General features: G+C 35.3%; 1 protein-coding gene across 2 annotated transcripts; it reads left to right on the top strand.

Annotated features, from left to right (window-relative positions):
* Window positions 1-38: 38 nt before the first annotated feature.
* LOC149065256 (tRNA (cytidine(32)/guanosine(34)-2'-O)-methyltransferase-like) lies at window positions 39-15,330 on the top strand. Of its 2 annotated transcripts, none has more exons than XM_089254115.1 (10): window positions 39-358; window positions 2,798-2,867; window positions 3,146-3,248; window positions 4,013-4,091; window positions 5,022-5,074; window positions 6,785-6,838; window positions 7,794-7,896; window positions 12,171-12,254; window positions 13,106-13,206; window positions 13,338-15,330. In XM_089254115.1, the coding sequence occupies exons 1-10, from the start codon at window positions 238-240 to the stop codon at window positions 13,965-13,967; spliced, it is 1,398 nt and encodes a 465-aa protein (XP_089110241.1). In that variant the 5' UTR covers window positions 39-237; the 3' UTR covers window positions 13,968-15,330. The 2 variants fall into 2 exon arrangements, with proteins under 2 accessions (XP_089110241.1, XP_089110242.1); XM_089254116.1 differs by lacking the exon at window positions 39-358 and adding an exon at window positions 944-997 and having other exon boundaries at window positions 13,338-14,179.
* The last annotated feature ends 411 nt before the right edge of the window (window positions 15,331-15,741 follow it).

Raw genomic sequence — 15,741 nt, forward strand, 5'->3', positions numbered from 1 at the left:
GAAATAGAAGATAAAAACTACCAACTTACAAAACTGAGGAGATGTCAGAAGTCTAGAATTATCAAGTGCAGTCGAGTCAAAGTGATGTTTTGAATGAAAAAAACAAACAAACAAACAACAAAAACACGTGTTGAAAAGGGTTTATTGACTTGTGTGATCAGATTGCTTTGTAATTACTCATACAAACTGAACAATTGTTGTGCTTTTTTTGTAATTTGAGTTGATCAGTTGTTGACTATGGGAAGATCATCCAAAGATAAGCGTGATGTTTACTACAGGTTAGCCAAAGAAGAGGGTTGGCGAGCAAGAAGCGCTTTCAAGCTTCTCCATATTAACGAAGACTTCAACATATTCAAAGGTCACGCCAACAAAAATTGATTGCTTTTATAATCAATGTTTATTTAGCTTATCAATTGAAAAAAAAAAGTTTTTGGTCATTTTCCAAAACGTGGATTACGGTTTTGTCGCCAATTTCCCGATTGCGCCAAAACGATTATGATGTTGCCAATGCTTAGTTGTCTTGATATACATTTTCTCGGTCTTTCGCATTGTTCTCGCCATTCACCCTAGTACAGTGTTTCTCAAAGTGTGGCTCCTGGGGGGGGGGGAGAACGTCGCCAGCTTTTGTCAGAGGGTGAGCTGGAGATATATTGATTTGTGTGGCTGTTTATGCTTTGAAGTTGTTTTACGAGATGAAATATCTACTGAATCAGGGGTTCCCTTTTCTCAAACCAATGCCTATCTATGGCGCTCCAAAGCAGTTTTATGAAGAAGCGCTTCAAGAAACCTTTATCAGGGCTGCTGCTCCACAGTTCCTCTGACAAAAATTGTTAGCACGCAATTTGAGAACCCTGTACAAAATTATCCAGGAAAGCCACTGATGAATCATGAATTAAACGGGGCAGCCACGGACAACAAAAGTTTTGAGACACTGCTCCAGTAAATTTTGCTTGATCGGGTTAGGTGATGAAATAAAAAAACGTTCCCCCAAAGCAAAGTAATCTGTATTTGCAGTAATTTTTAGCCTATTGTATTCATAATCTATGTTTTGGGAACATAATATATCATGCTATTTTATAGATAAACCGCTCAAGTAGATAATGTGTTTTATTTCCCCTCAGTGGTATTTACTTAGTAAGATTCAAATATGTAGTTTATCCATTGAATAGAGTGAAATTGCTTCTTTTTACATCCTTTAACTACATAGAAAAGTAAAAAATTATCCCCATAATCGGCATAACATATCTTTAGATTCATCACTCTTTACTACAAGTATAGTTTAGTTTACTACAAGTTATAGTTTATCTTCACAGAGGCAATTTAGTAGATTTGTCACGCTGTCTTCACTGCATGCATACTTTAGAGTCTATTCCACTTTGGTCATATAACAAACAATTTTTTTTGTCCCTCTGATGTCAGAAAAAACAGTTCTACTATATTTATGGCTTTTTAAATGTTATCTTACAAGAAACTCGCTTCACACATATGAAAACCGGTGGATAGATAAACAGGAACAGCTATAGTATAATCTATCTATGACAATGTATTGGCAGTTTTTTATTTGGTAAGAAAAACATTCAAAAGCATACCACCAAGGGTGAACTAGAGTCATGCTTTCGAATGTTTTTCTTACCAATGAGAAAAATTGCCAACACATCGTCTAAAAGGAATTATAACACAGTTTTTAAAAGGAAAAGATGATAAAAGAAAAGATATAAACAAAACCAGATACAGAATACAAATCCGGATTGTTAATGAAGCAACACATTTTAAAATGAATGATAGGTTATAAATAAAAACATGATTAAGGAATAAAAACTCTAGGTTATAACATAGGCGGAGATAGACTTGGAAGTCTGGGGGGGACAAGATGGTGATGATGACAATTCATATATACTGTACATATATACATCAGATCAGTTGACTCTCCTTTGATGATGGGGGGGGGCGTATGTCCACCCATGGGTTATAATAAAAAACTGGGGCTTTTTCTTTTGTATAGTACAATGATCAGGGCAAAAAAATCTCTCTGGGTTTGGTCGAAAACGGTTTAGTAAAAATACAATTGCTGGATTAAAACTCTAGGTATAACTGCAAGTCCCAAAGCAGAATATTTAGCACTGTTCTGCGATGAGTCCTCAGCTAACTGGAAATGTTCTATGGTAAAAATCCCCATTCATGTAATAGTGTTTTTTGCACTTTACCTTAAAATTCTTCCAAATTGCTCTGCTACGTATGTCGCAGATTTTGGCACATTCTGCTTTGGGGACTGCAAGAATGCAAAAAAAATGAAAATATGACAATGTTCATATGCTCAACCTGAGAGAAAACAAGATGTTTGCACAAGGAAAAACTGAAGGTCACACATAGTCCTACTGGGCAAACGGTATAACAAGCCAAAAAAAGCTTCAAATTTCTAATTGATTGAAACGCTGTTCTTTTCAACACAAAAGCCTATTACTAACGACCTCTAGGGATGACTTCACCTTCAGACTATGACAACAGTAAAAAAAAAGATTAAAAACCTTGAAGCCGAAGGAAATAATAATTGCAGACAGACAAAACAGCAACAGAAAAACCTTTTCTACCAGGAAGAGCCAAGAAAAAAAAAACGTCGCCAGAGAAAAAAAGGAGCAAATATAGCTGTTTGGATATACAAAGAGAAAAATTGAGTATCTCTGATAGTGTTTTCTAAATTCTGTTGCAGTATTTCAGGTAGGCTATGTTTTTAGATAGCTCTGTTTAACCCTTATATCATGGTACTCATTGTCCTAGTTTTTTTCTCCTTTCATTCCAGGTGTCACAAAAGTAGTCGATTTATGTGCAGCGCCAGGAAGTTGGAGCCAAGTTCTTTCTAGAAAACTTCGGTACTATTTTTACTTATGATTTCTTCCCCATATTATATATTGCTACTGATTATTAGGGTGGAGTGAAAACTTGTGATACGTGTACTTCCTGAATAATGAGACAAATTCTGTGAATATTATGGTACCTAGATTTCAGAGATTAATTTTTTCCTGAAAGTTCATTGTATCTTAAATCATGTTTTCCCATATGCATTAATGACGATTGAATTGATTCATTCATGCTTCCAAAATATATGTACTCATATAAAAATTAATTGATAGGTCATTTGCATTTTCAGGGGCAGTGCTGAAAATCCTGAAGATGTTAAGATTGTTGCTGTCGATTTGCAAGCTATGGCTCCCTTGGCAGGAGTCATACAAATTCAAGGTGACATAACAAAGGTATGTTGCTAATAAATATGATAATGAGGTATGGAATTTTATGTATTTGTGCAATGTATAGTTTTACATTACAAAAAATTAATTTTTATTCTGTATTTTAATTTATGCTCGTTAATCAGTATTTTGCATTTGAAATTATTAAAAAAACATCTCAAGAGATGCTTTGAATCATGTCTCAGAAAGTATGAGCCTTATATCACATTTTGTTTGTTGATCCCGAAAAAACTTTCTTTGGCTATACTTAGCTGTTGTCTAAAACAAGGTTTTTAACTATAAATCAGCACATTTTTCTGAGAACTTTGATAAAATATCAGTACCAAACATTTTTATTACAGTCAATCCCACTTATAATGTTCCCACTTGGAACATTTACCCTCTTAGTATGACATATTTTCTTGTTCCTAACTATTCTTATTTGGATTTCCCTTACAAATCATAATTTTTTTCCCGTTTACAACATTTTTTTTGAATAACTTGAAAAGCAGGATTCACTGTACGGTAGACTCTCGCTAATCCAGCATGTATCAAACCAGGGTGTGCCAGATAAATGGAAGTCAATTGAAAAGCCCATTCAAATAATGTAAACTTCTGCACTCAGACATGCCGTGACATGTTTTCCTCTTCTGTGCTTTAAGAAAACCCATCTAAAAATGCACGGGTGGATTAGCTAGATTCTACTGTACATGTCTTTGAAATTTTCGAAAATTGCATAAAAACTCAAAAGAACTTTTGGTTTTAAAACGGTCCTTGCTTTGTGTTTGTAGGTTTCTACAGCAGAGGAAATCATCAGCCACTTTGAAGGTGAACATGCTGATCTTGTTGTTTGTGATGGAGCTCCTGATGGTATGATTTTACTTATGCTATTATTTTTATGACATAATCTTTTGCCTGTTATTAACACAATGAATTATATTGCATTATCACTTGTTATACTCAGTCATAGAATCATCCTAAAGTGATAAAATATCCTTATCTATTAAAAACCTATCAAGCCTATGGTTTAAGAAAGATTTTACCATAAATTTTGGCAATTGTAATTAACGCCCTGAAGTTAATTAACCCTTTAAGTTGGTTCAGAAATTTAAATGCTAAATCCTTTTTCGTAGTAATTGAATTTTTAAAAAATTGAACTTTGTGCATGTCCACTGAAAATAATTTATGCCTTTTTTTAAAATTTTAATATGTTATATTAAAATGTCTTCTCTATGCTATAAACATTTTACTGAGATTAGTTTAAATAATAATCAGGTAGTAAAAGAAATTTCAACGCCTGTGACGTACCACGTACTGAGATCTGCGCAGAGGGGTTAATGGTCTCTCACTAATCTTTTTACGTGTGAGATCTATTATTGTATTTTATGGTATACAAATTTTTGTGTAAAATGTTGTCATATAATTGGTGTATGCAGGGTTTTTTTGTACAAGGGAGCATTTTGGCTGTGCACAGTGACTGTAATTGTTATCGAAGAATTATAAAGAAAAATGCTTTTTCTAAATTTTTGTTTAGATGTCATTGAATTATCTATTGCTATCTGTGTATGATATCTTATATTGGATATAATATTCTTAAATGTTCTCATTTGCATTGTGAATACATTTTTGTTAAAAAATTATCAGTTGAATATATGATATCTCGAGTACGTTTGGTCTGTAAGTTGCTATCACACCCTTCTTACTAAGTAAAATCAAAACTTATATTTTGCCACTATGATAGTGGTTCTCTTATTGAATTAACTGTACAATGTTTATCTACTTCATTTTTTATAATTTCAGTTACTGGTATACATGACTTAGATGAATATGTTCAAGCTCAACTGCTGCTCGCAGTAAGTGAAAATGTGTAAAGTTTATATATAGTGAAAATCCTATTTTACAATAATTGCTAATGATATTAATTTCTGGCCCTGATGCACTTTTTATAGTGTTAATATATTTTCATCTTTAACAATATGTTTTTTCAGTCCCTTATAAAAGGGTTTCCACTGCCTAATGTTATTACTTGTGCAATTAACCCCTATGTTTGGTGTTTGCATCAATTTTTATACATTATATTTCCCAATCTTCTTTTTATCGGAATTAAATGGAGAAATTCATCTGTTTAAACTCAGACTTTAAGGGTTTTCTTTAAGGCTTTGAACTTAATTTAGTATTACTATGAAATTATGTAACCTTATGCAGGAGTGCTACAAATTATAGCACATGGGACAATAAAACACATTCGAGAATTTTATCTGCCATATAGAAGTGTTGAAGTACAGCAATCTCTCACTCTTAAACATTTCTCTTAGTTATAAGATTTTCTGCTCCCCCCCCCCTTTTTTAAAGGTATAGGTAAATGATGCTCTTTACTTATGAATCTTTTTTCCTTGTTCTCTTGCTCTGATGCATAAGGGGTCATTCAAGTATTACGTCAGCATCGAGGGGGGAGGGGGTTACGGATTTGCTGACTTTTGATGACAAGGGTGGGGGGGGGGTTTGAAGGTTGCTTACGTCATCAACCACCCCTTTTTGAAGATATGAAATATTCTAAGCTGCTGACGAAATTTTGCTGACAGGGAGGGAGGGAAGGTCAGTGTTTTGCTGACTTTTGTTGATGGGGGGGGGGGAGTAAAAAATGGCTGAAAATCTGCTTACGTAATACTTGAATGGCCCCTAAGTGAAAGATCACTGTATTTAATTATTTCAAATTGTATATCTGTCTCTCCTTGTGATGCCTAGATGCATGCTAGGCATCACACAGAGACAGAAAATGAATCACTTGGGAAAATGGAATCAGTGAAAGAATTACACATCTAAAATGGGAATGGGCTGGACATATTGCAAGAAGACAGGACAACAGATGGACCACAAGTATTGTAGATTGGTACCCTGGTGGTGTTAACCGTCCGAGAAGGCGTCTCCATGCAAGATGGATTGACGAGATCAGGAAAGTGGCTGGAGTCAACTGGATGGCTAAAGCATCAGACAGAGCAGAATATAAAAATTTAGAGGAGACCTTCATCCAGCAGTGGATTTAAAATGGTTATTGATGATGATGATATATAAAATTAAAAAAACTTCCTTATGTGCAAATATTAAAAAAATTATTTATCCATTGATTTATTTCACATTTTCACCACATGTATTTGTGTATGCAAGCGGTTCTCAACCTGTCTCTTTGTGCACTGTCCAAGGGCTCTGAGGCCACGCGAAGGAAATAATAAAAAACCCAGTAAATTAAAAAAAAAATTTAAATAATAAAAATAAATTAGTAACTGTTGAATAAAATGAAAAATAGGCCTATGGGACTCCGCCGTAGAAATTTTTTAGCAAACAGGGCTCAATGTATCAAAAAAGACTGAGAGCCGCTGGTTTATGCTATCGTATCCTATGCCAGTATAAAATTTTATATATCTCCAATACTTAATCATTTACAAATTAAAAAAAAAAACCCATTAAAAACAACTTTCGTGCATTATAAAATAAAATGACATCAATAGAATTGTATAGACTATTGACTTTGTATTATGAATGTCTTCTTTTTTTTCTATCATCAGGCTCTCAATATAACTACACATATTCTGAAGCAGAATGGGAAGTTCGTTGCAAAGGTAATTTCAGATTTTTTTAAAACTCTCTATTGATCTTTTTTTACATTCAGCAGCATTAGCTTTTTCCGCTTCTCAGTTTTTGATAGAATGTGTGATGTGTAGGACTTGGCAAATAGAAGAAACATTTAGGCACCAGCCTAATGTCTTAGGAGCCTAGCACATTTTGTTTTTCCTGAGAAGAAACGGGCACAGATAACCTTTTTTATTTGACTTAGTGATACCTTCCTGTGTGAATTGACATGGTAAAATAGATTTTCAAAAAATTTTATATTGCTCTCAAACCTAATTGTAAGCACAATACCATTTTTTTGTCTGCCTGGTGATTAAGATTTAGCACACCTGGTATGATGGGTTTAAACATTTATACTTGTCCCAGGATGTTGTTACTCTTTGCTATACATACAAAGGTTTTCAACAGTTGGCTGATGCGAAGATGAATTTGGGAAAGAGAGAAAATTCAACTCCTCTTGCAGGGAATCAAACTCTCACCGTCTCACTTGCCAGGTGAGCGCACTGGACTGCAAAGGCAATGATTTTCAATCTTTCCTTAAAGTTTATGTGCACTGAACAGGACTGTACATGGGTGGTCAGACCTAACTCAGGCCAAAGCTCATAATTGCTGACACTGCCACCAGATGGCAACTTATCCAAGTATGATATCACTCTTCACTATACATACGAAGGTTCAGTGCACATGAGCTCTAAGAAAAGATTGATGAAAATCGTTGCCTTTATAGTCCAGTGGTCTGGGGCGCTCACCCAGCAAGTGAGAGGATGTGGGTTCCATTCCCACAAGAGCAGTTGAATTTTCTTTCTTTCCTAAATTCACTTTGCATCATCCAACTGTTGAAAACCTTCGTATTTATGCTTGTCCCTGCACTCATTTATTGATTTGAACACATTCTGGTGTTATTTGGATAGCTGTTTAATGCCTTTCACCTGTAATCTGTTTCAGATATTCAGGGGTAAGAATGTCACGTTGCTGTACTCCCAGTTGAAAATTTTCTTCTCGTATGTGTCTGTCACCAAACCACGGAGCAGCAGAAATTCTAGCATTGGTAATTATTGATTCTTCAATGATTTTTTCAAAACTAAGTAATGTGTAGATTTTACATGTCAGGGCTGGATTGACCATTGAGCAAAATAAGCACGTGCTTAGGGCATCAGAAATAAAAAAGAGGCACCACAAAAAGTTATAAAAATGTTTTTTTTTTAATATTTTTATGCACAATTTTTTTTTCTTTCAGAATCAAGCATCTGCCAAAAAATTGTAGTTTCCTCCGATTGATTGCATAGTCGAAGACCTTCATTAAAAGGATTGTGCAAATGCAGAAAAACGAATAATATTCAAATTAGAAATCACGTTAATGCTAAGTTTTGAGAATGAGATTTCGTGCAATTTCCACAAAGTAAATTTGGGCCTTCTTAACAGCACCATAGGGCACTTGAGCAAACTGATTTTTCTCCCCCCTCCCCACCTTGATAAAAAATACCTACCTACTATGTATATCCAGATGAGACCTTTTTGAGTGATGTCACGAGGCCTTCTACTATAGATGGTGTTGGCTGTGTTCGGGTGAGGACCACCCATTAAGAGTAAGCCAAGCTCTCTACAAAACAAGGACATGGACTTGAAAGTGTACAAATCTTTATGAGTCACTAGCTGTTTAATTTTAGATCTATCGTCGTCACATTTTGCTTACATACCAAATAGGACCCGACTTGAAAAATAGGCTACTTTAAAAGTTTGTCAGAGCTGGAAAAATGCCCGAAATAGGCGAAAAACTTTTGGGTAACAATGGTTTCTTGGCCTCAACAATCACTTTCGGAATGCTTACTCTGGTTACCGTGGATCCCTAGCAATGCGTTTCAGACGTGGATATGCCTTTACAATGGTTTGTTACTTCTTCAATATTGCCGCTATTGTGTATAATAGTTTATTCCTTTATAATGGTTTGCCACATCAATCCTCCCACAGAAATTGAAGAAAACCCTGGCAGTGCCAGGTATTATAGCTAGTAAAGCTATATAAGTGCAATATTTTTTTATCTAAAAAGAGTTGATTGCTTTTTTGTGTCCTTTTGAGAGCTGCTGAAATTTTTCATGCGCAAAGATCTATAAAATCACATCTAATTGAAGGAATTGGAAGTGAAATTCAAGGTAAAAACTATCCAACTGTACTAAGCAAGATTTCATCTGTTTATAGGTGACATTAAAGTCAAGGCAAACTGTGTATTTTGCCAAAATTAGCCATTTTAGCTAATTAAAAACCACTTTATATAATTAAATTGCTGTGTTGATATATTGTTTCAATTAAAAATATTCCAAGAGAGCAAACCAATGTCAGTTTTTTTTTTAATTCAGTGCTTTTTTATGGAGCTGAACCATAGAGGGTTAAAACGTTCCCAAAGTTTCATAGCTTTCGGATGGGTGGTTAAAGCTTTATACCGTGGATTCATAAAAACCTACTCTTTTTCACCCCTTCCTCTATTTAATGCTTATCTGTGACTCCCCAGAGCAGTGTAACAAAGGATAGGATCTCTTCGAAAAACATTTGTCAGAGCCACCACTCTGCGGCACCCCTGATATAGTTTGGTGGCACACAGTTTGAGAACCCCTGCTTTATTCCAAGGATGGTCAATTTTTTTTTCTAGCTGTGTCCCAATTAAGGCCATTTCCAATTCGCTTGCCCTACGCTGTGTGACCTGTTTTAACGGAATATAATTACTTTCTTTCCATTTAATTAAACCATACTCTCTGGTTTCCGTAAAAATGTTTTTTAGTAACTTTTGACTGAGAAATTTTTTTAAATCGTAAATTTGATTATCGCAACTCAAATTGTGTATACGTATCAATAAACGCTCATCTTACCTATACCACGTGAGCAAACTTTGTACCAATAGCTAGAGGCTCAGAGTGCTGGCCATCCTCCCAATAAACTTTGTAAGAGCTGAACTACCTCGAAAATTCATGGATCTACAATGCAAGTCTCCCTCATGCTGACTCCCTGGAATTTGGTATACACGGTCGTCCAGAAACCCTGGTCCTCACCCTGAAATGTTTCCTTGGCATTGCTTTGATGTTTAGCGAAAGGTGAAAAGCGAAACAGAAATACATTGAATAAGAAATTAATAATTCTGTGGGGTTTGGTCATAACATAAATACTCCAACATCACATTTTTGAGATACATCGTATAAGCATTTTCACTGTCATTTAAAAATTAGAAATAAAGCATACACACAAATACAAATGAAAATATCATATATCAGCATGTTGTTTAGCCGTACGCACGTATTTGTGCATTTATCTAGCTTCTAATTAGTTTTAGTTAGCAAGACTTGCTTTTAGATCAAAAAGTCATTTTTTGGAGATATCATGTTCTGACCAAACCCCGAGAATTTATTGTTAAGATGACCTACCATACCAAAATATGAGTTTGGTGGCTCTCAAGACTTTTTTCACTCGTAAGAAAAAATAGAAAATTGGAGAGAATTTTTTGGATTGAAAAATGAAACAGAATTTCTTGAAAATCAAAAATAATTACTAGAAGAAAGCCTTCGCATGCTAATCCCGATACCATGATATGCAATTTGTGCATGGGTATTGCTGATTGGCCACCCCTGCTTTAGACAACTAAAAACATCTAATTTAATTGTAGACATACTGTATTCTGTATTAATGAGTTTAGATTGTACTAAGTTAATGTATGTACTGTAGATTAAAATAAAATTTGATCATCATTTGATAATTTTTGTTGCACCACAGACTCTGCCGCTATATTTATGGTGTTGCCGAAATACATGGCAGAGCCTGTCAACTGCATGGATAATTGAGAGTCTACTGTATATTGCAGTTCCCAACTGGTGGTTCACGGCAACTCCAGAAAAGTGAATGATTATAAGTTCAGTAAATGAATAAAAAAGGGGGGTCAAACAGGGCTTCTTTACACAACATAAATTGATTCCAACACCCCTCCTCCAAGAAAATCCTGCATACCACTATGGCTGAAATCTTTTGCGTGTCTTCAGACCGAAATTTTTTACGGGCAGTTATATAGTATATTTTTATATGAAAAAAAGATGGTATTCTTCTTGGGCCCTCACCTGAAACCCTATCACCCTCCATCCCATCCCCATCTATGCTACATCAACTCTATGAAATGTTGCGCAACTTGATGCAAGTTTTCCATCCGATATGGATAAAAAAAAACTGGTTATTTTGTTGTGCAACCTCAAATTGTTGTACAACATGTGTTGCTGGATTTTATATATGAGTGTGGACTTATTCTGCAACTTGTTGCTCAACTTTTCAAAGTTGCAGAACACGTCCACACTCATATACAAAGTTGAGCAACACATTGTTCTGCAACTTGTTGCTGAGTGTGGACATACCTTCAGACATTAAATTCATATTAAAGAACTAAGCAAAAGCAAAAAGAAATTAGTGCAGGGCCCCTATTATTTAGTGACCTCAAATTTAAACAGCACATACTCAATAACCAAACATCCTGATCCTGAGGGGGGGGGGTGTCTCATGCCATTTTTTGATCACGAGAAAGAAGATTTCCGTGAACCCTGAATTCTTACTTTGAGTCTATGCCCCCCACTTCACATATATTAAAGTGGGCCCCCCCCCCCAGGCTGAGATATTTGGTGGGTATCTAATCAGATCACTGGGCCCCGGTATAGTGGATTAAGAAAAAGAAAAAATGATAAAGAAGGGGGGGGGGGTCCTGTCAGCCCCACCACCCTTGCAGGGGGCCCCATGCTCAAGTCAGACCGGGCCTCAAAGTTATTTAGAATCTCTCTTAACTTCTGTGTAAAAAAATTTTTATTTCCTGATAAATTCTTGTGCCTTTAACTTATTCGTTGTGCCTATTTGTTATGCCTTTCCATTATTTATTATTTTTTAGCATGAGCAGAGATGCGGGTGAATGCCCCCCCCCCCAAATATCAGAGATGTGTGCAGGTGATATAATATATGTGTGCATACAGTAGAGTGCACAGGATTTTCTGTTCTGGGGGTTTGTTTTTAATAATCTTGATTCGGGATGGAAAGGTTTTTAACCCCCAGCCCCTTTTGTGTACCCAATGTTTGCATATATGTAATGGCATTATTATCGTGTCCCCCCCCCCCCTCCTCACACTTTCAAGTCTATTTCCGCCTGTGCTCCATCTCATTAGATTGGATGCAGTGTACAAAATATTTTTGGTGCATTGAATTTCGTTATTACAAGGTTTGACAGTATCATTTTAAGATTTATAAGTTTCCGTGTGGAAATGCCTTTCTTTGTATTTAGATACTACCATTACTGATTGTTTTAAATTGCAGAAGCATTTGTGGTATGCGAAGATTTCAAGTTGCCAGAAGGATATGTTCCGAATATGATGAATCCATTGCTGGATCAAGATTATGGTGAGTTTGATTTCACCTCTAGAATGGCCAAATGCATAAATATGTAAGAGTGGATCAGATGAAAATGGAACTGGAGCCACAGAATGAAATGACATGGTTATTTTATTTCAAGTGTGATCTGCAAAGCTACACAGGCACTTGTCCCCTTGTTTCACCAAGCGGTAAATACCCTGTTCATAGAAGTACTTTTGCTGAAATCAGAACTAGTTTTGAACATTGTCCTTGACTTCCCTGTTCGAGTAAAAATGGAGACCCTTCAATGCCTTTTTCAGCAAGCTCCCCACTATCCAAGAAGTTAGAGGTGGTGCAGAAAAGTGGTAGTCACATGCTGATGTGTTTTTTTTTATAAGCAAGGACCGCTTCTCCTTGAGTTCCTTGACCATGGTTTTCAGCAGGGTTTCTTTTGATGTAGTCTACAGGGAACTCCAGTGGTCTGCAAAGACTTTGTGTTCAATAATCTGAGGAATATTGCAATTAACCCCTAGTGGGGGTTATTTAAATGAGGTCTGTTGTAAGTAAGAGATTAAGAACCACAGGTCTGGGGCATCAGTAGGCAAAACATCTGCTCATTTTACTATCAAATCACCACTCAAAAGTCTAAAGAAATCTTAGTATTATCACATTATAAATATTAGTTTAGTTTTTGTATAGCCTATCAAATTTTCAGTTGTAAAATGGGATAGCAGCATTAAGTTTTTGCAGATGTGATTCTTTCGATCATGAATAACCAAGTAGCTCTGCATTAATACCAGTCTTAAAACTATTTCTCCATTATGTGCAATGATTACAGGATTGAAATTGACTTAATTGTGTTAGACAATGCACCAAAATTCTAATTTTTTTCCTTACAGATGCTCTCAATCAACTCACTGGCATTAATCGTGTGATTGTACCATTTCTGGCTTGCGGTAGTCTCAGCGGATATGACTCTGATAGGACATATCCATTGAATGTAAGCACTGCTTTCGGACTGAGAGAAATATTGATCCAACTGAAAAGCATCAGGTTGTGTAATATGAATAGCAATAGTGTGATTCTTTTATCTGGTCGGACTGTAATGTTACTTTATTCTTATTGTTTCAGCTCAAGGAAGGTGAAGAATATGTGTATCACGAGCCAACGCAGAAACCCATCGACCCTCCATACAAAGAAGCCGTTCTATTAAAAAAACAAAACAAGCTTCCTAAACCAGAGGATACATCAAATTTGGCCGGATCGAGCAGTGGCTCGAATGATGCCATCATCCCGTCATCAACTGTTTCGACTGAAGATGATGCGTATCTCTCGGTTGACTCAGACGACAGTGGATCAGAGAATGAATGCTCCTCATCAGTTCGGGATTCATCACTGTCGTCAAGAACTGAAAACAGTGAATTGCTATCGAAAAACAAGAAAATGATAGAAACTTTTTCATGCATAGCTAAAATGAATGAAAATATGTATACTACTTCAGCGCTCCCGGCTTTCTTGTTTCCCAAAAGCCCGTACGAAATAGATAACATCAGTCCAAATATTTCAAGTACCAAACACAATTTACCTCAGTGCAAGGTAATGACTGCTGAAGAAATTGAGTCATTATTTGAAGACTCTGAAGAATGTGCTGTTCCCGAACAATCCAGTTCAAAGTCAAATGTGGAGGCATCTGCTGACGTTGTGGGTAGTGTACAGAATGTTACAGATGATTTACAAAGTGTTAATATCAGCGATGGCTGATTATGTTGTAAAATATTTTTATTTATCATTTTTACTTTTCACCATCATTTCGAATACTAAATTTATAAATTTTGGTTTTAAATTTGAAATATTCATAGGTGCTATCACTATGAATCTTTTTTTTACAAATTTGATCCCAGTTTCCTATATTTGTCGCTGAAACAAAACATTGGCAATGCTGGTAATTCAAATATATTTGATTGGTTTTTATCAAACTTTGGTGTTTGTTCAGAGTACAGAATGAAATCAGTCTGAGATATGCATCTGCTATGTAGAGAAGAACGTTTGAACCACAACTTTTTCATCGTTACCCCTACCTGCCTCATAACCATGCTGAAGAACGGAACTATTGACCAGTACAACTAAAGTGTTGTTCGATGCAATAGTAAAAATTATACTGGGCATAGTCCGTGCATCATTTAATGTTGTGTTGTTGAAAACTTGTCTATTAGCATAACAGTTTTGCAGATCACCAATCGTAACCCAAATTGTGAATTGTAAGGATGCACAGGCAAATTCTAAAAGGTTGTGCAAAGAAGGCTTCTAGAAGTCTTCTCTAATGAGCACCATTTCTAAATGGATAATATTAAGCGAAACTTTGACCAATGTTCTGTAATTTCCTTTGTATTATTTGCAGAAATAAGTTTCTCTACTTTGATAAAGAAATATCACTATCGTCTGCAGTGGCATGTAATCCATGTATGAAAATATCATTCATTAATAATGAAATGTTGAGTAATGGAAGGGGCGTTTGACACATTTTTGTAGAAAGAAACATCGGTTTTTCTACTTGATACTTGAATTTATACGCCATCTATCCATCTTTAAAAATTATTTTTTTCAAATGAATGGGTTGTCTGGAAGAAGGGCATACATTACAATATTAAAATTTCACAGAAAACATTTCAAGCTCGTATTTACTGTGGAAATCACATATGCACTTCTATTTTTCAACTTTCAAAATGTACAGGCAGTCTAGTAGTAGTTTCAACACTAAAATGATTACATAGGAGTTTGTCACATCACATTTTACCTTTCTTCCATAGAAAACATATGCCTTTCTTCTAGGCACACCCTTTCAAATTAATTCTGAAAATACAATAGAGACTCCCGACTATCTAATCTAGTTAAAAAACAATAATAATTCTCAGTATTATAGTTAGGAATAAATTACCTTTGCCAAGGCATTGCAAGCAGATGTGTGCTGAAATACTCGTAGGTGCGAAGTAGAAAACTGAAAAAAACGTAGCAGTAAAAACTGTCAGTTTTGAATCCTCTCTATCATCTTAGGCCTACCTTTTCTCATTTTAATCATTTACCAATGAACAGTAAAATAATTTCTAATAAATTTTCTAAGAAGTAAGCCTAGGTTTTGTATTAATGTTTTGCTTATTTTAAAAGTTATGTATTCATACTGTACGTGATTTTATGTTTCCTGCAATTGAGATGTTTAGAAATTATACAATTTTTAACTTGTACAGTATTTTCATTCTTGGAATTCTTTTTTCTGTAATAAATTTTCAAAACGTGCAGTACATAAACATTTATATAGTACTGGTCTGTACGAAGGGGTCCGACAATATGAATAAGAGTGGGTTTTGATATTGTTATGAAATCATGCAAATAGTCATTATTTATCATTTATTATGTTATCTTTTGCCTATCTCAATAGCAATTAACACATTTCTCTAAATCTTGCCAAATTAACAACACACCTAGCAAGTCTGGCAACAGCTCCAATGATTTGGCGATATCATGGTGCCAAGAGAAGTGT

This window comes from Pholcus phalangioides, unplaced genomic scaffold (assembly GCF_987345545.1).
Source record: "Pholcus phalangioides strain wild (caught in Gottingen) unplaced genomic scaffold, Ppha-v1.0 ptg000040l_1, whole genome shotgun sequence".
Taxonomy (NCBI): Eukaryota; Metazoa; Arthropoda; class Arachnida; order Araneae; family Pholcidae; genus Pholcus; species Pholcus phalangioides.

Excerpts from the sequence above, each read along its gene's own strand:
- LOC149065256 (XM_089254115.1), top strand. The coding sequence starts at position 238 with ATGGGAAGATCATCCAAAGATAAGCGTGATGTTTACTACAGGTTAGCC. Across the intron at positions 359-2,797 it reads AGACTTCAACATATTCAAAG|GTGTCACAAAAGTAGTCGAT; the intron begins GTCACGCCAACA and ends CTTTCATTCCAG. Across the intron at positions 3,249-4,012 it reads TTCAAGGTGACATAACAAAG|GTTTCTACAGCAGAGGAAAT; the intron begins GTATGTTGCTAA and ends TTGTGTTTGTAG.